Source organism: Somniosus microcephalus, chromosome 6, assembly GCF_052327205.1.
Source record: "Somniosus microcephalus isolate GS21.2 chromosome 6, FLI_Smic_1.0, whole genome shotgun sequence".
Taxonomy (NCBI): domain Eukaryota; kingdom Metazoa; phylum Chordata; class Chondrichthyes; order Squaliformes; family Somniosidae; genus Somniosus; species Somniosus microcephalus.
This window is the reverse complement of record NC_140992.1, coordinates 86,473,775-86,500,604: the sequence shown is the minus strand read 5'-3', so window position 1 is coordinate 86,500,604 and position 26,830 is coordinate 86,473,775. Positions and strand designations below refer to the sequence as shown.

The 26,830-nt window shown below is 42.3% G+C and overlaps 1 protein-coding gene across 1 annotated transcript in view; it reads right to left on the bottom strand.

Annotated features, from left to right (window-relative positions):
* The window catches only part of LOC147115861 (ephrin type-A receptor 4), a 164,539-nt gene extending 138,120 nt beyond the window's left edge, over positions 1 to 26,419 (bottom strand). The window contains exons 1-3 of the mRNA XM_085990491.1: positions 26,166 to 26,419; positions 24,091 to 24,158; positions 19,386 to 20,049 (exon numbers count right to left, since the gene is read on the bottom strand). Of these exons, the coding sequence (XP_085846617.1) occupies positions 19,386 to 20,049; positions 24,091 to 24,158; positions 26,166 to 26,256 (823 nt within the window). The 5' untranslated portion in view covers positions 26,257 to 26,419. The remainder of the gene's footprint in view (positions 1 to 19,385; positions 20,050 to 24,090; positions 24,159 to 26,165) is intronic.
* Positions 26,420 to 26,830: the final 411 nt, after the last annotated feature.

Genomic DNA, 26,830 nt, shown 5'->3' with positions numbered 1-26,830 from the left:
GCTGATTTCTCCTGTGGAATTTAAATCTTTCTGCTATCAGCAGCGGTGTAGGATTTAGGTGTTCCTGTAGGATAGCAACAATTTCGTTAAAACTCTTCACCTTCGGTTTGGCTGGAGTAATCAGGTCCCGCAATAGGCCGTACGTTCTTGCGCCCATTAAATTTAGCAATACCGATGCCTTTTTCTCATCGGCTATTTCGTTTGCCTCGCAATATACCTTGACTCTTTCCACATACGTGGTCTAGTCTTCTATTGCATTATCGAAGGCAGTGATATCGCCAGTCTTTGGCATCTTGAAAATCTAAGATGGCGCCTCCCGCACTTTGCCTTTGTCCCCGATGGATCAAAATGGCGCCTCCCGCGCTTTTCCTTCTTCCCCGCCGAGTTAAGATGGCGCCTCCCGCGCTTTCCCGCCGCTGCTGCTTCTGCCAACGCTGTTGCTGGCGATTATATTTATTTTACTATCCTGTAATGGCGACGCCCTATGGTCTTCGCGCCGCCCCGATCGCTGCTGTCAACGCCGCTCTCCACGGTATTTTTATTTTTCTATCGCGCTTCAATATTTGCTCCGTTAATTGAAGAACCGTTCCCGTCATAGAGCGGACCCTCTGGGACACTTCCCTCCCTCTTCTTAGGTCCGAACGCTGCCTGGCTTCGAAGCACCGGCCGCGCCCTGTGTACTCCACCCTCTCTCTCTCTCTCGTTGCTTCCCGACTCGCTGCCCAGCCCTGTTGCAGAGCCACCCGATCGAGCTCTAGCCCGCCACAGCCCAGGAAGGATCAGTGCACTACCTGCCACCAGCCCGATTAGCTGGGAAACCACAGACTGGAGAACCAAGCCTGGCTCTCGACAGTCTCTCCTGCACTTTTCAATTCGATGATTTGGAGGGCGGTTGCCCACGGTCGACGCCCGTTTCTCGAGTTTCTTTGGATTCTTTTTTTTTCTTTCTTCTGGCTTCGACCTTCAATAACGTCGTCTGAGGTGCTGCCGAGTTGCAGGTAAGTTCGTTTCTTACTCGTCGCCAGTATTATGTCCGTGTATAATTGAGACACGGACTGCAGGAGTTGATTATAACAAGTCTTTACTGATTGGAGACAACCTGGAAACTGAAACTGCAGAAGCCTGCTAGGGCCTTTTATACAGGGGTGGTCACTGCCGGTACTGCAGTCTGAGACCAGTTATTCCCTTAAAAGGTACATACACAACATAACCATTGACCAGAAACTTTACTGGACCAACCACATAAATACTGCTGGGTACTCTGCGGCGAGTGTCTCACCTCCTTACTCCCCAAAGCCTTTCCACTATCTACAAGGCACAAGTGAGGAGTGTGATGGAATACTCTCCACTTGCCTGGTTATGTGCAGCTCCAACAACACTCAAAAAGCTCAACACCATCCAGGACAAAGCAGCCCACTTGATTAGCACCCATCCACCACATTAAAGTTTCACTCCCTCCACCACTGGCGTACCGTGGCTGCAGTGTGTATCATCTACAAGATGCACTGTAGCAACTCGCCGGCTTCTTCGGCACACCTCCCAAACCCGTGACTTCTACCACCTAGAAGGACAAGGGCAGCAGGTACCTGGGAGCACCAACACCTGCAAATTCCCCTTCAAGTTACACACCATCCTGACTTGGAAATATATCACCGTTCCTTCATTGTCGCAGGGTCAAAATCCTGGAACTCCCTCCCTAACAGCACTGTGGGAGTACCTTCACCACACCGACTGCAGCGGTTCAAGAAGGCAAGGGCAATTAGGGATGGGTAATGAATGCTGGCATTGCCAGCAATGCCCACATCCCATGAACTAATTAAAAAAAATTAAAAATCTAAACAAATATGCAAACTACAAATTTGCCTTTTTACGTTAAATAGTAAGTGACCTGCTCTTCTTCGAAGAATGACACGAGATTTTTTAACTTATCATCCGAAAGTGGCAATTCCAACAGTGCAGGTCTCCCTCTGTCCTAGAGAATATTTATCCCTCAACCAACATCACTAAAACAGATTATCTGATCATTATTTCATTGCTTTTTGTGGGAGCTTGCTGTGCACAAGTTGGCTGCTATGTTTCCTACAACAGTGACTACATTTCAAAATTACTTCATTGGCTGTAAAGTGCTTTGAGACATCCTGAGGTTGTGAAAAGTGTAATATAAATGCAAGTTTGTTCTTTTCCTGCGCTCAAGTGTTTGCCTAGGTTATATGCCAAGTCTCTAGAGTGGGGCTTGAACCCATTACCTTCTTACTCAGAGGTGCGAGTGCTACCACTGAGCCAAGCTGGCAGCCAAGATGGTAGCATTCTCATCTCTGTGATTAGATTCTGATGTGGCATGATTTGGGGAAGGATCAAAGCAGGTTTTCCTCTTCTAACACTTCAGCGTAAAGGATCGTTTGGATGAAGCGCATCGAAGAAAATGATTGGGAAGGATCACCCATCTGTAATGCTTAAGGCTAAAGGGATCAAGGGATATGGAGAGAAGGCAGGGACAAGGTACTGAATTTGGATGATCAGCCATGATCTCATTGAATGGCGGAGCGGGCTCGAGGGACCGAATGGCCTACTCCTGCTCCTATCTTCTATGTTTCTATGTAATGGAGCCTGCCCAATTTTCCACCTATCTGAACTCCTGAAGTTAATCACTTTAAATTCTGCCTGAAAGTGTCATTCCTCTTTGCCACTTTTAATTTACAGAAAATAACTTCTTGCCTCTAAAAGGGATCTGTACCTCAAACAGGAAAAAATATCTTTCTGAAGTGTCATATTTTTTACTCCTATTTGAGGATATTTCAGGAAGTGTGTAAAGGCTTCACAAACACTTTAGGTACCCTTGTCTAATCTATTCCTCTTCAGTACATTGCAGACAATGCTGTCTTTACTCTCTACATTACAATATTTACTACACTTCAAAAGTACATCATTGGCTGTAAAGTGCTTTGGAACATCTTGGCGTTGTGAAAGCCATTATATAAATGCACATTCTTTTGTTCTTTCTCCAGAAGTATATTAATAGCCAGGATTTTGCGATCAGCAGAGAAGGAACGGCACTTGCCATTCACTGTGCTGACCACAAAGTTTTTGCGGGGTTTTCAGCGGAGACTTGCTGTCATCCAGCGCAGCGCCCTCTACAGGGGAATCTGTGGCATCTGTGAGCCGGGCAAGAAACTATCAGATTGAAGACTCCTCACTGAGACACGCAGTCTAAAGCAGGAAGCATTAATTAGATTTAAATCATGTGCAGAAATCAAAATAAAGATTAGGAAAGAAAAATGTGCTTATGAGAAAGAGACAAACAGAAAAAGTTTCAAAATTTTAAAAAAAATCTCCAACACTAATTAACTTCAGAAGGAATGAGACTCCACATTTATACAATTACATTTTCAGGGCCAGAGGGGTTGTTTGGCAATCATCATTTATCACGTCATTAAAAATTCACTTACTCCTGAATACATCAGCCCTAACTTTTTCTGCCGTGGTTAGTGGGTTACTCGTGGGTAAGTACCCCAACTTCACGCCACTGCATGTATTTCAATGCCAAGTCCATCGGTGAGGTTCTGTTGTTGCACAACTTCTGGATTTTCACGTTTAAATGTGCATGTGCGTACTCTGGAAGTTGCTGTCCGATTTACTCCATAATAACGGCGAGCGCTGTTAACCTCACCATTATTGTTAACCCAAAATCCAGACCAATATGTTATTTGCATACAAGCCACCAAAAGTCCTGTGCTGTAGCAGATCACACTATTAAATCAGTATTATGTGCATTTGTACAGTCTTGGCTCAAACAGCAGTGGACTTATATTGACAAAGGGCAAAATATTAAATCACAATCCAATAGGAATAAAAACAAATAATTTAATTTCTGGATAAATCATCCTGATGTCTCATCTCGGATAGCATTTTTTCAATGAAATCTGAAAGGGAAACCTGATATACTTTAATCACAACAATAGCTTCATCCTGTTGTAGGAACCTACTGAATCCATTTGTTTTGCATTGAATATTTAGCAACTAGATCCAGAGTCACACTAACGTACCTCAACTCCAAACTCGTAAGAGTATTACTTACTGCACCAGTGTAGGTTATTCCAATTACAGCATTAGCCATCTTTATGGCCTCTAAGACTGTTAATTTGTGGACTTTTTTTTAATGCCGTTGCCAATGCACACTGAGAACCTGGGTTGAGTCTACTACTTAAAGTTATTTCACTGTAGACCCTTACAGCTGGTAAAATGAGTTGCCTTTCACTTCTTTCAGTCTGGGCTGTATTCAGAAAGGCAGTGTATTAAAACATTGCTAATGGGTTGAGATGCCTTTTCAGGCTCTCCCAAGATATTCAAGACTTTGTCTCCCTATTGTGACACTAACCTTTAATTGTCTGCATCGCTTGAATTCTAGTTACACTCAATTTTCTGCCTCCATCACTCATGTGCTCCCTAGACCAGTCCAATTCTACACCTAGTTAAGCTGATAAACTCATCTAGGAAAAATAGGCTGTAAACAGCACATTTACATTTGAATCTGTCTAAAACCCACCACTAGTCATTCTACCATGAACAATGCTAAAGCTGAAAATGTAGTCTTGCAGTACAGCAGCACCCATCACAAGATGCTGCATATCTTCCAAACATCATGCTACCTCAACCTTGCAACCATGCTCAGCATGCTGGAATGTCAGAATGATTAACTTTATACTGTTCAGCATTACTGTATTATATCAAAAACAATAAATATCTGGGGAATAGTTGAAGGCTGTAATCCATTCTCAGGGTTCAGATGACATGCACAAACCAATCAAGCTGTATTTCTGTAATCTATGATGTATTTGAACCGCTCCAGTTGGATGACTGCCAAGTCACTGACTCCCTCCCACATTTCGATGTGTACCTTAATTTAGAAAATGCAAGTACACTGTAAACTATACATTCATTTGGTTTGTTGCCATGGATGCATGATTACAATTGGAGACAAGTTAAATTAAGCATGAGATTTTAATTTTGATGGGGCTTACATGACCAATGCAAAGCTGGGAGTCTAAGGAACACCCCCCACGACTTACTTCAACTCATCTCCAACTCAAATAGTTTTTCCATAATCTTTTGGATTGGTTTATCAACAGCTGGCAATAATACTGTCTTATAAATCTCAATGAGGAATCAGTCAAATTAAAGCCAGAGATAAAGTCTGATGTTGTTTAGCAGAGGATGTGGTACTTAAATACTAAACTAAAGTTATTCACATTACTGCATACCACAGCAATTAGGATTTACTCTACCAAGAGTTGTCTTGGTAACTACACCGTTTTGAGGCTATCAGAGGCTGTTAACTATGTATTGATTTCCATTACAACTAGCACTTATAGTGTAAAGCCTAATGGGAGGTTATATTTAGCCTGTGTCCCAATCCTCACTGGCACAGTATCTGGAATGTTTCACTTTGCACATAAACCCATTTACAACCAGTTTATTGATTTCTGTGCAAGGGCTCCAACTTCGACAAGGAAATAGTTGTATCTGTGGATTGCCGCCCACTCACCCTTTCACACTGATTTGACCACATGACACCATTATGAGCAAATTACAGATTACATCTTTTGAATGCAATTAATATTTAGGATGCCAAAGATGACTTTGAAAGTGTCCTGGGAGTGCAGCATATTTGGAAGATCTAAAACTTCCCAAAACTAAAAGTTCATCATCTACAAAATGCAATAACATGCCACAACGGCCCGGATTTTGTATTAAGAATAACGGTGAGGCTAATGGCGCTCATCGTTACTATGGAGTAAATCGGACTGCAACTTCTGGAGTCTGCATATGCGCAGTTAAATGTGGAAATCCGGAAGTTGTTGTCCGACTTGCCCTGCTCCTCCACAAGCTGCGCTACACTGGTACCTCGCTAATAGACTCGGCATTGAAATCCATGTAAGGGCGTGAAGTTGCTGTACTTACTGACTAAACATGACAGAAGAAGTTTGGGCTGGAGCATTCAGGTGTAAGTGAATTTTTAACGGTGTGTTAAATTTAAATTAAATTAAATATTCTAATTTATACTTCCTGGTTTAGATTCTGTGGTGCCAGTATTAGTTCGGAGGAGGGAAGGGAGCGGGAGGAAGCTGCTTTGAGGTTGGGAAACCCGGGTTTCCCTCGGGCACGGCCAAATTTAACGGCAGGACCTGATTATCATTTTTTGTTTCCATTTCCTGGCTGCAGCCAGCCAGATTGAGATGCTGGCTGGCTGTCGGGCGGGTAGGCCTTCGACACCAAACCGCAGCCAGGGAGCGGAGAGGAGAAAGGGAGGGATCAAATGTCTCAGATGGGGGGGGGGCAGATCGGAAGGGTCGGTAGTGGAGGAGATCGGAAGGGTCGGTGGTGGAGGAGATCGGAGGCCTTGGGGGGAGGGATATTGGAAGCGCCTCGGGGGAGATCGGAAGGACCTCAGATGGAGATCGGAAGGGTTGGTGGTAGAGGAGATCAAAGGCCTCAGTGAGGAGGTCGAAAGGGTCGGGGGGGGGGGTCCAATCACAGTGAAGGATGGGTGAACTGGTTCCAACAGGCAAGTGGAAAAGCATTTGCAGACCTCACCTCTCTTTCGCTGCCGGGTTTCCCCGAGGCCCAGGAAACCCGGCCAGCCAGGGTTAAAATTTTAAAATGGTGGTTAATTCTGAGGCATGCAGCTTCATTATAATATTTAAAATGACCAACCCACCTCCTACGAGCGTGTTGGTTGCCTGCCCCCCTCCCTCCCATCCCATCTCCGTTAAAACTGGAAGTGGGCGAGTTGGAGGCGGGCTGAGGTCGGGTTTGAGATTTTTTACATTATTCACACACGCTACAGATCCCCTGTAGAGGGCGCCATGCTGGATCAAACACCCAATGACAGCAAGTTGCCGCTCAAAATCCCGCAAAAAGTCTGTGGGCAGCTGCAAGTGTGATGAACACCGAGCTTCGTTCCTTCCCCACAAGTTAAGAAATCTGGGTACTTACAAAACTGAAAATGATTCCGATTTTTCTGGTAACTTCTTTTTGTTTCTTTGGTTGAAAACATAATACGGAGGTATAGAATTATGTCACCAGTAAAAGAAGCTAATCTGATATTGTGTGGGGATAATGTCAACAAAGGGTCCATTAATCCTCTCTCACTGAACAATAACTTGCTTACAAAAAACCCATCTCAAAAATGTGGTGCAAAGATGCAGAATTACGCAGGTAAATAGGGTGACACATAAAAGAAGAAACAATGATAAATGCTTCATTCTATTGCACAATATACACATTATTCCTCAGAGCACAATCAGATACTGTAATTTTCCTATCTTAAAAGGAAAGTATATTCTTTTTTATTTGGTTGGTATAGCATTGATATTGAAGGACAATGTATTAGTTACTGCAGAAGAAAAACAAACAGTGGAGCTGTAATTACTCTTTAAGACTCATATTACAAAAGCCGGTTCCACAATACATTAAACAGCAAACAAGAATTCTCTCTGCACTGTCGTACTGTTGTTTATAACTGGAACGGTGATTGGCATAAATCTTGTTTGCATTTCAGAGGGAAAAATCGCAGGCCTAACAAAAGACAATTTATCAAATGGCAGCCTCTGGCCTCTGCAAATCTCTGAGCAACTACACATAAGCAACACTAAAGAGTATGCAGTAAAGCTACACCACTTACAAAATGGGAGCTTGAGATAGCAACCAACTATTGCATAATATTTGTTTCTACTTTGAAGTCTTTTCACATGATTTAAAAGGGCACTGTCCTTATGAAAAAGTATTCGGCAAACTTTCTTACAAACGCATGACGTAATGATGCAACTCTATCAAAACACATCGTTTGAACACTTCCCAATGGCACCATTGTATCAAATGACATACAATTCATTCATCTCCTCCCTCTGCAAACAGAAACATGGTTTGCAAAACACTTTTTATGAAGATGATGCTCCTTGAGAATTCTAACATTCTTTTCTATGTGGCTCAGTCACTTTGCTTATATCAGAAAATGAGCAGTGTCCTTTGATGAAGCAGTATCGGCCCAACTTTCCCTGCTCCCACCCAAATAAATAAAGAATACAAAACTATTAGCAATACTTTTCCTCCAATACCAGCCCAAAATGCTTCACAATACAGTATATTTTTCCAGAGGTAGTTTAATACAAGCTTATTAGTAAAAATTATTACAATACTGTATTATGTAATTGCTCCTACCTTTTATATTGGATTATAGTATCAATAACCGAATTCTTAAATTGTGCTTTACAACTGCTTTCATATCAAACTCAACTGAAATTTGCTTCTCTACCAACAAGTAATTCTCTCAAACATGCTTCTAGTACTCAGAAAGTGCTTCTCGTCACCATTACTGATTAAATCAAGTGTTAAGTATGTCACAGCATGCTATAAAGTAACATTGCTCTCTCCATACAAAAACAGCAGAAATATTGACCTCTCCAAGATTCAACATTGAAGTATAATTGATAAGAAATAACAACAGAAAATGCTGGAAAAACTCAGCAGGCCAGGCAACATCCGTGGAGAGAGAAATAGAGTCAACGTTTCGGGTCGAAACCCTGCTATTGTATAATTGATAAGATCTAGTTAAGTCACGGCATTTGCTAACTACTGTGTATTGTTCTTATCATAAGCCAGCATTGACAGGCTATCTGATAAGAGCAGGCAGGAATTGTGTTTCCAGCACTGTGTGCTTTACATGTTGATATTTGTCTGCTTGCCACTGTTTATTCCAGTCGTTTCAAGGGAAAATGGGTAAGTTAAATTGTGGCGCAGTGGTGCCTTGCAGAATAGAGAATATGGAGGGCTCATTTTAATTCTGGATGGACCAGATTTACAATCTTTCAATTGTTTATATGCACCAGACTCCCCAGAGTCCATTGCTCCATTTGCACAGTCAGTGGGGAATATATTTGCATCCAGCTGATGCACTTTGAAATTGTCTGCTGTGAATTGGTGCATTTATATGCAGCAAGCTCAAGTCACAGCAAAGAACTAGTACAAGTAAAAGAAAAGCCTATGTGTTCATCCAGTAGCTGCAATTCAAAATGATTTATTTAATTACGCTAAAAACCAAAACATTGCAAATTTTAGAAACCACTCAGTTACAAATATTGTCACCAGAATTATTAGATACCAATACACTGTCGGGGATTTTTTTTTAAAATCACACTCAAGCAACTAAGGATCAATGTTCTGCCAAAATGTTTCCTGTGTGCTGTTCTTCAGGCAGTATTAGATTGTGCTGGTGCCACTGGGACCCCCGAATCTTGGGTCCTGCACAGCTGGTTGCAAATCACATGGTAATGCTACTGGAGCTTGCGAAGACTGGCTGCCAACATTTTTGGTGGGTCTTCCATGCCACTTTTCTGAGCAAGCATCAGGAGTTTTACATTTGACTTGCAATGGCTGTGCGGAACCTGTGCTTGGGGAACCCAGCAGCACTCTGACAGGTCTCGTGAAATATAAGAGCGCCCCTTTATTTATCCCCACAAATAGCTCTAACCACTACCACAACCAGTGACAGGCCTGTAACCACCAATAATTCAGCTTAGTGTTATACAGCTGTTGACTTCATGCTCCAGACACAGCCCAGATTTGGAAGGACAAAATCCATAATTATATTGCCAGGTGTTTTTCCACAGTACAAATGAACATAGCATTAAAATTTTACAAAACGACGATTATACTTTACTGAAATATTAGTAACAATACTGCAAGTATATTTCAAGATGGAATTTGATTTTTCTGAAAATTTTATGGGCTAAGCTGGCCATTTCTCATTCCAGATTTCTTTTGTTCTGATATCATTTTTCAACTCCAAAATTACATGGGCTAAATCTGAATGATCAAACCTGGAAGAAGCCATTCAGCCCATAGTAATGTTCACAATAAAATTAGGTTACCTTTTTGAATGGGCACAATGATGCAATCTGGATCTATGTCGAAAGTATTCAAAGATTTTGTTACAGTGAACTCACTGACCCTGTTGAATCCTTACAAGTTAACCCGCTGCTCTTTTCAACCCAAAAAACAAATGTAAATGAACAACTTCTTCAACTTCACAGGTGTCACTGGTACAATGACATGGTCTACCCCAGTAAACATCATTCAGTTTCAACGGTATACAACAACAACTTGCATTTATATAGCACCTGCCAAGATGCTTCACAGGAGCGCTATCAAGCAACAATTGACACTGAGTAAGAGAGGGAGACATTAGGACAGGTGACCAAAAGCTTAGTGAAAGAGGTGGTCTTAAGATGCGTCTTAAAGGAGCAGAGAGAGGTAGAGAGATGGAGAAGATTAAGGAGGGAATTCCAGAACTTGGGGCCTAGGCAGCTGAAGCCACGACCATCAATGTTGGGGTGAAGGACGTGGGGGATGCACAAGAGGCCAGAAGTGGAGGAATGCAGAGCTCTTGGAGGGTTGTAGGGCTGTAGTAGATTACAGGGATAGGATGGGGCGAGGCCATGGAGGGATTTGAACACAAGGATGAGAATTTTAAAATTGAGGCTTTGATGGACCGGGAGCCAATGTAGGTCAGCAAGCACAGGACCGATGTTCCCATTGCCCAAGTTACTTTGCTGAGGAGGCTGAGTGTACCACTAAGTGAAGCATTCAGCTCACAAAAAGCTTGCAGAAGAGGCAGTTTTGTGGTATTCATGCATACCACAATAATACGAAAGTTAGCTGCTGCCAACTAAATGAGGTATACTTGAGTCAACTGAAATGAACAGTTTGGTGCAGCACTGTGGTACAAATACATAGCCATCACAAAAAGAAAGTTTCAGCAAATCAAGTTTGAAAGATATATAAAAAAATGATTTTTCAGTCATTACAAAAATACATTTTGCCTAAACATTGTCTGTCAAATCTATACAGATTTATAAGTTCGCATTCCGGCTCAATCTGAAATATAAAAATTGATTTTTTGCCCATTACCAGAATTATGACACTTCAAAACATTAACACATCTAGCTTTTTGAGGATTGGCCTTGTTTAATTCTTTCTTTACTATAAAAAAAATGGGTGGAGTAAATATTTAATAGAAAACATATCTAGTGTTGGCTATATATGGAGCACCAATTGTTTTCTACACTGTTCTCAATTTCTCCACCTTGTGCTGTTGAGGCAATTAGGTTCTTTGAAGTGGTTTTCAACTAATCTGCTCTAGTCGTTTTTTGGGATTAGCCTCACTGCTAGATCAAGCTTTCCATGTGCGCATCACCATCGACAGCCTCTTTTGCACATTGGCACAGCTGTCAAGAGCTTCCTGGTGCTTCTCAGGCTTTTCCCGCTGCATCTTGCACAAAAAGTACTGGTATTGATTCAAAGCTTTTGACATGCTAATTTGCTTAGCGACTGCATTAATCACTTTCCCATCCTGGCACGCTTCAAAATGAGACAATTTTCAAAGCTGGGATGTCTTTTTCAACAAGAGTGCACTTATTTTCAAACAAACACATTCTACTGTCAAGTTCACTGGCTGGAGTCTTTGACAATTTGTTTACAAATCATTTTTTTGTGTATTATTACTCATGAAAGCAAAAAAGGATAAGACTTTTGTTTTATTTTATAACATCTTTCAATGTCAAGCAGAACAGCCCCATGAGACGTAAAGTACAGAAAAGGTTATTTTAAATGGGAGCCTGTTAAAAATACATCACTTATAATAAGGAGCTAGTCAATGCAATATTAATTATAATTAGGTTTTGTATATTTAAGAAAGTCTGAGGTTGGGGTGGAAATCAATTAAGTTAGGCACAATAAGAACCTTAATTGCAGTAATTTGTTAATCAAACTTAGCAGGAACAGTGCCATCATTAACCCACAATGGGGCAAAAAAGGGCCTATGTTAATTTCATAATTTGAGTTCTAACATAATGACCACTCAAGTTTGGAATCAAATCCTAATTTAAAAAATCAAACCGATAAGATATAAAAAAATGATTTTGCAGTCACTACAAAAATAAATTTGTGCCTAGACATTGTCTGTTAAATCTAGACAGATATTTAAGTTTGAGTTCCAGCTTAATTAAATCTGAAAAGTAAGAATTGAATATTTGTCCATTTCCAGAATTATCATCGGTGGGGAAAAATGAGTTTTCTGTTAGCCTCTGATCCCTTTAGCTGAAAGAAACAAAGACGATCTGGAGCCATGTCAGAAAACAGTCAAATGGCAAACGGCAGGGGATCAGACTGTCAAAACAACACTTGGCACTTTATATTGGACAGTCTCTGTGCTGCTCCTGCTATTCACAGAAATAGAACAAACCATGAAAAATGGTCTGGAAAAACCCAGGCAAAAACAACACTTGTTTTTGTTACTGAAGCCTCTTTCACTTTCGAACTTTATTCTGGACATCAATAGTTACTAAACTACCAGTGAGAAACAGTTTGCAGCAAGGTTCATTATGTTTTTTTCCTGTACCGTGTATGTTTGATCTTCCATTGCCCATAAATTAAAGTAACTGTTAACAAGAATGTTTTATAATCCTCAAGGAGCACGGTTGTTAGTTATTGCATTTAACTTGGAACCAGTAAAACAAATTGGATTATCTGCATCATTAAAGTAAGCACTCATACTGCCCTTTGCCAGATATGTAGCAGCAAAATAAAATTAAGACTTATTTATAAGGTTATTGGGTTTTGCTTTTCACATTTTGGTCCTCATTCTTACCATAGTTAATAGTGACTAGCATATATAATATTCAAAATGTATGAAGTTAACCTGAAATCTTCAGCACGACTGTTCAAAAATGAAAATTGCAATGTGAATAATTAAGACCCAACACATGAGCAGTTCAGATGAAGCTCTGTATATATATCTGTCACACATAGACAGCCAAACAAGCATTATTTCTAGCAGTGTGCAGAATGATAGTCTGGAGTGGAAATCAAATTTACACAAAGGGACTATGGAGAAAAGCTACAGCAGGTAAATTTTGGTTGAAGTGCGAATTAAAGTGCTCAGTGTTGCTGATTTTATCTGCCCCCCCCGCACACAGGAACGATATGTGGGAGGGGTTAAAATCCTCCAAGTCAACTTACCAATTCGAGGCTGCTCCATTCCCACCCGGCGACATTTTATCTTTCCAGACTTTCAAGTCAGCCGAGGCTCCCACTGTCGAATACTTTGTGAATCTGGGTCCCATTTTGTAATTGGGACCCCAATGCCATTTTAACACAAAAAACAGAGGTGCTTCAGCCAGCCTGCTAGGGGAAACCTGTTGGGATTGGCCGCAGAGTGTATTGGCTGCAGGATTGCAAGTGGCCACAAGCTGCAGGCACTCAAATCAGTTGCAACAGAGTATAACTGAGCTTGTTGGCTTTGGAGTGTTGTGGCAGTTGACTAATTGTTTATTTTGGGCACTTTAGCTTAGAATGGGAGGGGTTTCTGACAACTCACCCTCAAAGAAGCTGGAACAGACAAAGATGGAAGCTGCTGGAGGTGTACTGTACTGGGTGCAGGAAGGAGAGCAGCAGCACAGCCCTCAACATGCAGGAGCAGCTGCACTTGGACCCTTCCAAAGGCAGCAGGTGAGAGCGCCAGTTTGCAGAAGGCCTTATCCACCCAATAGGGTCTACAGGTCAAGGGTCACCTTTCTCAACCTGTCTGAAGAGCAGTGCCAGAGGAGGTTGCGCTTGTCCAAGCAGATAGTGTCTGACTTCTGCAGCCTCCTACAGCAAGACCTGTCGCTTGGTGGACCATGCAATACCAGTGGCTGTCAAGGTTACCACCGCTTTTAATTCTTATGCCTCAAGCTCCTTCCAGGCGGCTACTGGGGACAGCGCAAGGATCTTGCAGTCAGCTGTCCAGAAGTGCTTCAAACAAGTCACCAATGCACTGTTTTCAAAGACGAGCCAGTACATTTCCTTTACAGTGGTTGACAATAATTACAATGAGAGGGCCATGGGATTTCTAGCAATGGCACACTTCCCAAGAGTGTAGGGTGCAGAGAGGAAATACCATGCGCGACAACTCTGCACATACTAGAGGTGGACCCCTCCGTATTTTCAGACATGGTACTGATAGTCTTTGGTAAGTCTTTTCCTGCAGAGGGAAGTAAGAGTTGTGTGTGCCTACTGTAAAGGCAAGTGGAGATATGTGTGTGATTTGTGTGTGTAGTAGAGAAGCTGAGAAGGGAATGAAGCAAGAAGCTAGGAGAATGGGGTTGTGTTGAGTGGGAAGTGAGTGGCTTGAATGTGAATTAAGGAAGCAGTGCTGAGAGGAGGTGCAGGTTCTGCAAATAAGGGCAGGTGAGAAGAGCATGCCATTAGTGAAAACAGTGAAGGCAGCATGCAGCGGGTGAGAGTATGTTAGGAGGGGAGGTTGAGTGTGCTGTTTTGATTGGTGGTGAGGGAAGTGATGCAGGTGTGGTGATTGGTCTGAATGGTGGAGGAGAGGGACTGTGAACAGGGGCAATGCAAGTGATTGGGAAGGGAGGAGGTGTACTGACCGTTCCTGATCTACCGATGTCATTAAGTCCAGCACTGTATCCAGATCCTCTGGGTGATGCCCCTGCTACTAACTTCCTCTGCCACCTCCAATCAGGCAATCCTGGTTAACGCTGTTGGATAGTCTCTTGCCACTTTGTGGAAATGGCACTTCCCGCCTTGCCCGAGCTGCTGCGAGTAGCACCTCCAGTGAGGCATCAGAAAACCTGGGAGCAAACTTACTCTTCTTTGCTGCCATCTCCAAGAAGCAGAAAATGAATTGCACAAGTCAGCAACAGGGCTCGCATTGAATGAATGCAACCTTTCTTTAAGAGGTGGATTCACCCTTTAAATAGTGGTCCAGGATTCCTGACAGAATAGGTGAGCTCACGCCCTGCTGCTGACACAATCGTCCAACCTGCCCTCCAATCATCTGTAAATAAGGCCCAGCCATTTTAACGTCCAACCCTCGCAAACTTTCAGAATTCCGGGTGCGCCCCCCCCAACCCCCAGCAGCGATCCTGCCCAGAGTTAAAATCAACCCCAATGTGTCTACATACAGACAGTCTCCAAGTTGCATTCCTCTTCTGTGTGAGTGTTTTAACCACAATTTGCAAAGGAAGCTCCCTTCCTTTGTGAGATAGGAAATGGGGTGTATTATTTTGCATAATGCAGTGTAAGAAATTTGCAAATGCGGACGCTGATGCATGCAAGAGAAAGCTGGCTGGCCGGTTGACAATGTTCATTCATCAGAATAGATGAATGGGGGGGGGGGGGGTGATGTCAGTACGATGATGACATCGAGAAAGATCATGTTGATCTTTCAGCTTTGATTGACAGTAACACACAAGTGTTCTACATGTGAATCCCATGTACTGAGTTCAGAAGGATTTTTTTTCAGCTTGCGGCATTGTAAATTTGCAGTCGGTCACTGCACTAGCTTGGTTATGAAATCGGACATACGTCTTGAATCCTGAACAACCATCATTTGGTAAATACAGGCAGTTTCAATGAGCCAAATTTCTATTTTTTTACTCCAAATTTACATTAATAATATAATTAAAGTCTACTCTCTTCTGATAATTTACTAAGCCCAAATAAGTATCTTTGATTCACACGTTAAAAAAAGTGATTAAATTCTGTGTGGTCATCTCTTAAATCTGAGCGGTAGGCAGAGATGTTGAATTGTTTTAAAGAGCCAGAAATGTGCAAGTCCCTTTAAAGAAATACCATCTTCATAAAAAAGCATTTGGCAGCTCCGCCTACATATCAGCAGATTTATCCAGTGAGTGGCTGAGGCACTGAACAGAAAGGCTCTACGTTCCAGGCAGACTCATAAGATCGAACACAAGTTATACGTGATCATTTCAAAAGTTGCAAACGTGACTTTGTAAATGCAGACAAAAAAGATTTGTTGAACAATTTTCCATAACGCCAGTGCCCCTTTAAGAGTGCTGGATATTAAATTGAAAACCGCATTTACTGTCTTTTTGTGTAAGTGTCACTTACAAAACCTGTTCGCCATCGATTACTCATTCCCTAATTTGACCATAATTGTACGTTATGGTACACTGGTACCATTCTATCGCTGCTCATAAATGATGCCGACCCACATTTGTGACTTGCACAATTTCATTTTAGATGACTTGAAGTTGCTAACATGTCAAAACAAGTTGTAAACATGCCCCCAAAGAAAAGGTTTATTTTCCTCAAGGTTATAAAGCCTAGCTCTCTCTCTCTTGGCAAGGGACAATTACTGTATCATCACTACAACTTTTATAATTTTTTTCTCTGGATTAATAAAACCCACACAACGCAGCATCATAATTAAGAGATTGCCTTCAACCTGACGGTTATCTAAATGGGGCAATAATTAAAGAAGGATCAATGGGGAGTTTCTGAACTAGCACGACAATAAATCAGGTAGAATTCTGCTCTGTAAAGTGCATCAAAACACTACTAGGTTGACTTCCAGGGAATGTTTGTGTTGCAGCAAATGCTAAAAGTTGTGACATTTTGCAATGCAATTTTTGAGTTATTTTCTTAGCTTTTGTTAAAAAAATGTTTTGATTAGTCTTCAGTAATACGTGATCAGTGATACAATGATATCACTGGACTCTCTTCTATTTGCTGTCTTACAAGCAGTCTGTCAGACATCATTGCCCCTTTCATATGAACTTGCAGGTGGCACAGACAATACCCGTCTGTCACTTTGAAACCTCAGATACGTCCCTTCCAATCTTTCAATTCTTTCAAGTATTAACACATTCTGCTGAAGGTGACAACTGGAAGAGGAAATGTAATTCTGTCCCATGTGGTCCCAGGCCCCAGCAGATGACCAGCGTTGGTGACTGCAATAACAATAAGCACCCACCACTGCTGATTGCCAGGCCTTTGTCACGCCATGAGATCTTAATCAATCTAATGCTGACCCCCAATGACAGGAGGAAGATGGATGAGGAAGTAAGTGACCCTTGACCCCTGCTCCATAATTGTCCCGTCAGAGTTCTCCCATGCAAAAACAATAGGGGCAGTTCCTATTCACAAAGACTCAAACACAGTCAGTGTTATTTGAATCAAACTGGGGGGGGGGGGGTGGTAGGGATCCTGGTTCCCTACTGTGACACCTTGTCAGTTCTGTCACAGCAAAGGTGGATTTTTACATTTGCAAAAGGCGATAATCTATTTACTTTATAAAAAAAAATGAACTTCAGATTCAAGACAGAAGATAAGAAAATGGCCCTTAGCCTTTCAGGAATGTGCATCATTATTTTACTGCACTTAACCTAACTGACTTGTCTTGACCAAATGAATGCAGCTGCAGTGCTATAAAAGTGATTACAATTTGAATAAAGTCACAAAATATTGAATAATGCCCTAAGTGTCACTTCTTAATATAACTTATTTCACTTGTTTTTTTTTTATTTAGTAAGAACTGGAATGAATGTTCTGAAAATGGGGGGAAATTTATCACTAGACCACTGAAAGAAACATACTACAGTAAACTCTTTCATATCCAGCACCTATAGGATCAGGATGGTGCTGGTTGATGAAACATTCTGGATAACAGAGAGGTATACCTACCAAGGCAATTGTTAACAAACAAAAATAAAAACCACTGACTAACTCGGCCACCGCAGGAGACTCGGACAAACGAGTGCTGGATGGATTCAGCAAGATTACCGGTTATCTATTTTGCCAGTTATTAAAGTATTCCAGATGATTAAGCGCCATTTAAACAAGAGTTTACTGTATTCTGATCCATCCTTTATAAAATGATAATGTAGTTACAAAAAAAATGGATCAAATGACTAATTCTGGTTGTGCTGTAGCGGCACCAAGAATTACGAGTGACCTGGACTTGGTCACTCACTGAGGCTTTTGGTTATACTGTTCATCAGTCTACGTTATCCAAAGGCTCTTTTTGAACAATGCAATGTAATTAGCTACAGCAAACTTAGACACAAAGCAAAGAGAGAAAAACCTTATTATTCTGCCATTAATCAGGACAACCCAATGAGGACCCATTTTGTTACATATCTCGAACTCTTGAGTACCCTTGGTATGGCCATACCAAACAGGTCACATAAAGGCTATAAATATATAAAAGATAGCTTACATTTTTTTTAATCACATGGAAAATGCAGAGGAATTTGCATAATACTACCTTTGGGAAAGGGGAAGGTAGGAATGTTTAAATGCAAGAAATACATAAGAAAATATAGTACTTCTAGTTAACACTGTTAAACTACTTCAACAGACACTTTTGTGATTTCATGGTTTTCCAGCTTCTTCTTAGTGTAATTTTACTGTATGCACCAATGAATAATGCTCTGCCCAAGCACCGTTATTATGTTATGTTTCTTATGTTAGCAGTTCACAATCAAAAAAATCTCCAACCATTCCTAAAATTAGATTATTCCCAGTAAAAATTGTGTTTCATGCCATTTCTTATCGATTTTCAGGTCACATCCTGTATGTTTTTTTATTTAGCAGAAACCAGATTACTTCCTGCTTAATTGAGTATAAAATTTTCCCAATTTAAAGCCTCTATTAAAACAGAATCAATACCATGTTTACTTTATTGCTTCCAATTGGAAGTCACTTTTGTTTTATACTTGCCTTCAGACACTACAATGAAAACTGAACAGGAAAGTTGAAGCAATGGTTCCTTACCAATTTAACAGAACTTACTATTACTTGAGTATACCAAGTTGATTTTGAGGGCCGTTCTACAGCATTCCACCTTGACTGCAGTCTAACACTGAGGACATTGTGGCAATTTGAAAATAAATCACTTGTAAAGCTCTGCAGTTCTAGTCTTATTTTGCCAATTGCTTCAGCTTAAATTGTCAGCTTTACAAAATTATAGAGGGAATAAAACTGCATTGTAAGATGTGCCCTTTTGAATGGTGCAGTGTTGGGACAGGAGTCAGTATGACATCACCATGACCAATGAGGAGTTGTTTACAAACAATACAGGCTTACATCAAGGAATTGGATGCAGGCCCCATGACATCATCATTGGCATTGAAATAGGTATTCAATCCAAGTTCTAAATATTAATTATGTAGGGGTGTATTATATTAAATTATTTATAAGACAATTGATGCATGTTTGACTTGGATTCCTTTGTGAAATGATTACATGTGATTTTTTAAATCTCTAATTTTTGACATGGGCAGAATGAAGTCCTCAAAATTAATTGTAAACAAGACATTTGCTTTCTGTACTTTTGCCTGTTCTGTTACGCTAGAAACATCACCTGGAACTGACAGAATTGTTAATCGCATTGATGTGTCCTATAATGTCCCACTGGACCGACTAATTATCCCTGTTTACACCATATTGTCCCATCACTAATTAAATTACTTGTGTATAAAGCCTAAATGGAATGAGTCCAAATACACAGTATTGTATCCTACCTTGGCACTCTCCATTCTGTTCTTCATAGCCAGTGTTGCACAGGCAGTTGCCAATGGGCACCAGCCATTCTCCATCTGCACCACAATACATTTTTGGCTCATCTTTCTCCTCAGAGTTGTTCACACAGGAACCACGCACTTCCACAAGGGATGAGGTGTCGGCGCCTGTGATGGTGTCAGGGAACTGTGCCAAGTTGTGTACTGTCAGTGGGCACTTCTTGTAGAAAACACGGACAGATACCAAGGCAATGCAGGCACCTACATCTTGAAATGCCAAGTAGAAGCCTTTCTTAGTCAGAGGCCCTACATCCCGGACCTCAGTATTCAGCTTCATCACCCGGTCACCAATGTCCACTTGCGTAAAACTCTCATCAGCTGCAATGGTGTCAATTTTTATGTACCGGTTTTCTGAGATATACCACTCGTTATCATTATTTGACTCAAAGTAAAACAGGTTAAAGGTCTCTTTGCACGTTCCCATGACACCTGGTAGACTGTTGCAGTCCCTAAGGGTAAATTTAATCTCTATGTAAACTCTCTGGGCTCCCTCGCGAGGGATCCAATCAGTCCGTAGCCAGTTATTCTGATTTGCTGCCATCACATTGCAGACCTGGTAGGTACGGATCGGAGTATTCTTCTCATCCATGATACTCACTTCCTCCCACTGTTAAAATAAAACACACATATTTTACTTCCATGTGAACATATTATTGTGGAATGCAGTTTAACTTCATTGATTAATATAAAATGTATATTTCTGAAGGAAGGTCTGCAGCAAGGAAGTGCACTTATCTGCATCCCCCAAGGCTTGTCTAATTCTGTTTAATATATATGCAGTAAAGATAGATGATAAGTGGAGTTGGTTGGTTAAAGTGAGCATTTTAACAACTACATGCATTTGTATAGTGCCTTTAATGAAGTAAACATCCCAAGATGCTTCATGCAGGAGAGGCAGATGCCAAGCAGCAATACAACATTAAGGGAGATGACCGATGGTCAAAGAGACAGGCTTTCAGAGGGCTCTTGAAGATGGGGAGAGCAATAATGGCCTGGAATTTACAGGCCTATGATGGTGGATGCACAGCCCACACCATCGTAAGTGCTGTGATTGGCCCCGCAAGTTCTGGGTTTCCGCGTGCGATGCACATGCGCGAAAACCCTGTTTCTCCTCAACAGATCGTACGTATCCGCTGTAAATTGACTTTCACTGGCGCAGGGTGGGGCTATTTGCCCAACTACTGCCCAGCAAACCCTTACGCCAGGTAAAAGCAATGTACGGGTAAAATAAATGTTAAATTTTTTTTTTAATGGTTTAAACATTCACTTACATTTAAAATTAGTTTAGGTTATTTTTGTCCCATTTAAAAATGTTTAAATTTATTTTTCAAAAGCTTAAATTTTTATTTCAAATGTTTAATTAAAAGGTATTTTAATTAATTTTGAACCTGTAATCATTTATTTTTTTCAGTGTTGTGAAATTTTATTTATTAGGTGATTTTTATTAAGCTTATGGGGATTCTGTGCATAAATGGAATCCCCATAAGAATAAACTTTGTCATTGGTTGGCCTGGCCCACGTGATCCCAGGGACACTTGCGAACCGCATGTGCCCATGGGCCTTTACGCTGGCGTACACCTCCAGGCCCAGGATCGCAAGAGTCCAAAGCTCCAGAGACACAAGGTAAGTACATAGTTTTCTTGTGCTTTGGAGGCGTACGTGGGCGGCAAGCCTCCGACCGCAATCTCCAGGCCAATAATGCAGAGGGGTTAGGGACAGAGTTCCTGAGGGCCAAGTGGCTGGTGAAGCAGAAATAAGGGGGAATGTGCAAGAAGCCAGAGTTGGAATAGCAGAGTTACTCTCTCCACAGATGCGGCCTGACCTGCTGAGTATTTCCAGCATTTTCTGCTTTTATTCCAGATTTCCAGCATCTGCAGTATTTTGCTTTTGTATTGGAATAGCAGAGAATGTGAACTGGGGCAGAGTGCTGGAGGAGGCTGGAGAGGTAGGGTGGGACAAGGCTGGGATTTGTAAAGGAGAACAGGGAGTTTGAGGAACTGTGAGCCAATGCGGCAAGGGGCACAGGATGCAAACAGATGAGTTTTGGAGCAGTTGGAATTTATGGTGGATGGAGCCAATCTATCTTTTGGAGGATGTACTGAACAATAACTTGTTCCCACCCTGTAAAAATTGGATCTTAAACTAGTTATAAATGTGTAAAGCTAAATTGCTTCCATGGGGAGTTAAAAAAATCCAGCAATGTAATTAAAAAATATTTCCTGATTACTCAACAGGAGACACACGTTCACATTCTAAATCATTCGACGCATATTTATTTTAAATGGGAAAATATGAGTTATTTGTGTAGTATCGAGTGAAGGAGGGAGTTCGACCGTATTTAACTGCAGGCTGAGTAAAACCTTTCTCTCCACATTTGTCAATGTGGCTGCCTGCGTTTAATTAGAGAAAGTGGAGAGCGAGAGCCGCACCTGCTGTATTCCGAGCTCGTCACACATGAATCCTCATGTCAGGCCCACAATATCTCGGTCATTACCTTGACTTGCTTGGGAATTAATAAAGATTCAATGACCAGCGCGTCATTCTGGACTCCCGGGAGATTGGGGTCCAGGGTTTAATTTATCCGCGCAATGTGTTCAACCTTGTTAGTGACGAAAAGATAAACTCTTAATTAGAAGCTGGCTTTAAATGAAGCTACAAGTCAGGGTCGTGTCTCTGTCCCTCGTCCACCACCTTCATCGACTGCTCCGACTGAATGTATGGAATTTCAAGTCACTGTGGTGCCTCGCCGTTCCAGATGAATTCACTTTAAGCACTTTTTTTTTTACACAAAAAGGTTACAATTGTAATTCCAAACAGTATTTTGGTTTACTGTAAATCCTGCCTGTCGGTGTTTATTGTTGCAAGTTATGTGAGCATGTTATTAGAGCTTTCATTTCAAAACAAAAGCAAGTCCAGACTATTTCCCTGTGTACCACACTGGAATAAAACATTGACCAAGAGGAAACTAAATAAATGCTTCAAGTGCACTTTGTGCGGCGGAGAAGCGAGGGGCTGTTTAATTTTTCACAACGGTTTATAAATAGAACTCAAGTGCATGTTATGAAAGCAACTAACCTTTCAATTAAATGGAAAGCTTTTCAAAATTAAACTCCGTTTTGTAAATATGAAGTGTTTTCCTCGCCGCCAGATATCGCCCTGGACAGGTCTAATTGAATGGCCCACCAATCAAACTCGAACCTTTACTCTTGGTATCAGTTCACTCAAGACTCCCATCATTTGCAGACTCCGCTCCAGTCCCCTGCGGGCCGCTTGTGGATGGGATGAGAAAGCCTGACTCTGCAATCAATGATCTTCCCTGGCTCGTGGCTTTGAGGGGCAGCCTGGCCGCCACGGAGATGCAGTGGCCTTGCCCCCCACCCAAATGCAGGCAATCGGTGTTGGATGTGCGCACTCTCCACTCTGCCAGCGAGCTGTCAATCAACCTGTACCCGGGGAAATGGCCCGAGAGCCAGCAACGTGCAAATGCACACAGTGCAAAGGAGATATGCATCCCAAATTCAGCTCACAGCAGCCATCCAATCCCTATCAAACTTTCCCTCAATGTTTACTAATGTCGTAAATCTATATAAATTCGAATTGAATTACTCAGTAATGCAATTCCTATTATAGGTACAAGGCATCCAGTGTGAGTGTATGTTTAGTTTAGTTACAACATTGACTGACGAGCCTTCATTACATTTCTCCTTCGAAGGATATACCGGGCAACCACCTAGATGCAAACTGTCGTTTAATATATGCCTTCATTGTATTTTTTTTACGTTCAAGGGAAATTAGAAAGAAAATACGTCGTTTTTTAGGCGCCAGGACCATGCGGTTGATTGCAGAGACCGTGCCTTGTTTAAAGTTCCAATTGCTGGTTGGCGACCCTGGGACGATGTCCTGTCACAGGCAGGAAATCTCAGCCGCGCGTTTCCTTGTGTTTTGACAGTTTTCACTTATCTGGAAATGGAGACTGTGTGCACACTCGTGCTCATCCCTCCCGCTGGACCCGGCTCCGATTCCGTCTCCAGCAGCAGATCAGCTTTCCCGTTAATCCTGAAAAGCAGCCACTTTGCTGACCTCTCTCTCTCTCAGATCTTACTCCTCAGCCCGGCCGCGTCCTGAGGGATCGCTCTATTCCTGTCTGGGAATGGAATCCCTTTCCACACTTAACCGGTCCCCGCACCGGTTGGCCAGACACCTTTTGCCAATTGTAATCCTTACTAAACCCTTCACTTAAACTGTGGAAATAACTCGGTGTATTCTGTCTATGAAAGGACTTTTGCTGGGTGTTCTGGCAGTTTCAATAATCTAACCATTGCACCTTGTACTCTGACACCGCCCCGAGTTTTTGCCCAATAGTTCCCTACATTTGTTGCTCTTGACAGCTAAAGTGGCTTTCTGAATCACCTGATCGCTAAAAATGATCTTATCCGTTTTCTACTTAACTATCGCGCCTTTACCCCTGCCCCCTCGGTGTCCAATTCTGCTGGCTGGAGCTTTCCGATGGGAGTATACGGTTTCCCCTCACAAAGAGCAATTCAGTTCATGGGAGCCGTGCGGAAACCTGACCTTCCCGCCGCAATCTGCTGAAAATGCTCCCATTAGCTCGGAATCGAATAGTGATAGTTCAAGCTTTAATACTCACTCCGCTTTCGGAAGGGAAAGCCTCCCAGCCCAGCTCGCCTTGAACAGACCGGGAATCCAAAAGAATAACTGTTGGGAATAAAAACAGCCCATTAGGAGGAAAAAGTGCAGCAGTTTGGAAAGGCTCTCCCTGAACTTTCCCCCCCACATGTAAAATGTCACTATCTGCAGATTTTCCGCTTGCTTTCGCCATCATTGCTTAATTGCCAATAAACCTTGTAATTTCAAAAGAAATTAAGTGACCAAACTAATGCGTTCTGCTGCGTTGCATTGTACTATTATAACTCGGTTTATCGACGCTATTTAATATCATGTCTGGTTACTGGAGTGGGACATGAATCTACTAATATTGCGGCAGATATACTTACATTGTATTTGAAATGTAATTGAATTGAAATTCCGAGTAATTACTACACTCGCTATAGATCCGAGACTTCGATTGTATTAGTGTTCAGCAAGATTGAGGGGGAATAATCCAGAAAGTTGGAGGGATTAACATGTTTTGTATGAATGAAAACAAAATAATAAAAAACAGGCAGTCCCAGCTTTATTGGTTTATTTTAGTGGCAATGCGGGAGCTGTCGAGAGGAGATGGGGCGGTTTGGGTGCTGTCTGCAATGCACACACACCAAGCACTCGTTTGAACGCTCATTCAGGTAAAGATAAGCGCACAGCGCTCGCCTGGTTTACTGACTGTTGGGAAGGAGAAGGACAGTTGAAGAGGAGCGCTTTTGCCTGCAAACGTTCGCTGCGAAAGATCACCTTTTTATAGCTCAGTACGCTTTCAAAAACCCGAATGATGTAGACTTTGGTGGTGGTGGGAGGTGAGTTGAGGTTGGGGGGAGGGGGCTCGCTGGGAATTTGTTTCAAACCAGCAGTGTTTTTACAAGTGTTTAACGGGCTTTGAATGTTATCCGCGATGGTTATCAGGTTGTGTTAGAGAGCCCGAAACACACTAATAAATCTTATTTAAGGATTTGTTGGAAAGTGCCCACAAACTTCGTGAGTGGCATCTCATTCCGATTTACTGGGGAGATAAGTCGCTGAACGCCAGGCATTTTGTTCTGCTCCACAGTAAAGGCGTGTTGCGAATTGCACGCCAGATCCATTTGGTTGAATCTAACGTGGATGACACTGCGGGGGGACAATGAGGACTCAATTGCAGGCTCAGAGAGGAGAAAATACGTGGTTTGAATGTTAAGAACCGTCGGCACAGACCTGGCTGCCATCAGAGTAGAACTTGTGCCTTTTGTGCCCATTCTCACTAAGTAAAGTGCTTTAATTAAGTAAAGTGCTTTAATTAAGTTAACCCGGTTTGGCTGCAATCACCCGACGTTATCGGTTCGAAAAGTGCGTTTTAAAGAAGTAAATTCGAATCACCCATCAATTCCCATTCAGATTATAATCTGTGCAATGACCCAGTTACAATGTTACCAGTACAACGTTAGACTGACACTATTGCCGCCGCCAGTTTCATTCTTTATTTAAGGTCTGGTAAAGATCTTCACTATTTGTTATCCTAGCTGTACCCGGCCAGTGTTGGATTTGTTAACTGCGGTAACTGAAAGCATCTTTTCCAAGACATCCGCACGATTACGTTCGGCGCTGTAACTGTGGGCTGTCACACACATTGTGGGAACCGGGCTATTTTCGGGCAATCGCTTATGATTCATCGCCTGTTCGCGGAGATGGGAGCAGCTTCGCCATTCAGGCGATCTCCCATTAGCGGGGTTGGAAGCACTTTTTAACGCTTAAAATGCAAGTGGGTCGAATTGGCCGGATTCACTCGCCCGTGGCAGGAAAGTGCATTTCTAACCATTAGTCTGTGAGCGATACTTAGAAACAAGGCGAGGTACGAAAGGGCGAGGGGCAGATCCGGATAGACTTCAACATCCAGACTTTAGCATCTGCCTGTTACTGTCTCTCTGATTCTATCCAACCTTTAACCAGCTCACCCGATCGCACTTACAGCCTAGTTAGGATGGAAATCCGTGCCCTAGGCTGCACGTTAGCAGATCCCAAGTTCTGCTCGTTCGCTCCGGGAGACGCACGAACATGTTTCCATCGCAAACTTACCTTGGTTGGGCGGATGGACCTTGGAATTATAAAACGCTGTAGCAATCCCGAGAACCAGAGCACAGGCGGTTAACTGTACAGTCCAGGCCATTCTTGTCTTCTTGTTATAACCCTGCGAGTGTAGCTTCACTTTAGATCGGTCTTTCCCGGTGGAATAGTGGCTGGACTTTGGGAGCTGCGGCTCGTAGACATTGCCGAGGGGGCGGTGCCAGCGCCTGACGTCAGGCGTCAATCAAAGGCATCCAGTCAAAATACTACCATTGGAGCCGAATCTACCCCCCCCCCCCCCCCCCCGCAACCTTTACGCTGGAGCAATTCCCAGTCTCAAACTAGCCTTCTATTGCAATCACCAGTCCTTTCCCTGAAGCCAACCATTAAGCAACAAAATCAGAACCGTCCCAGTAACACACGCAACAGACTGCGGGACATCTCCCTGCACTTTGACAAGTGGTTTTGCTGGAGATCCGCAAGCGCCACATCCACCATGGATGGACCTCTCTGGCCTCTCCGTCACTCGAGACTCTCAACACAAGTTTTGATATTTCTGCGCTGTTTCTGCCCTTTATACTTTATATTTTTGGGAAAACCAAGGGTTCAAACTTGGTATTGCAAATGGTTTGAAGGTGCAGATTTTGGCCATTTGTAGGACGTGGCAAATATAAGGA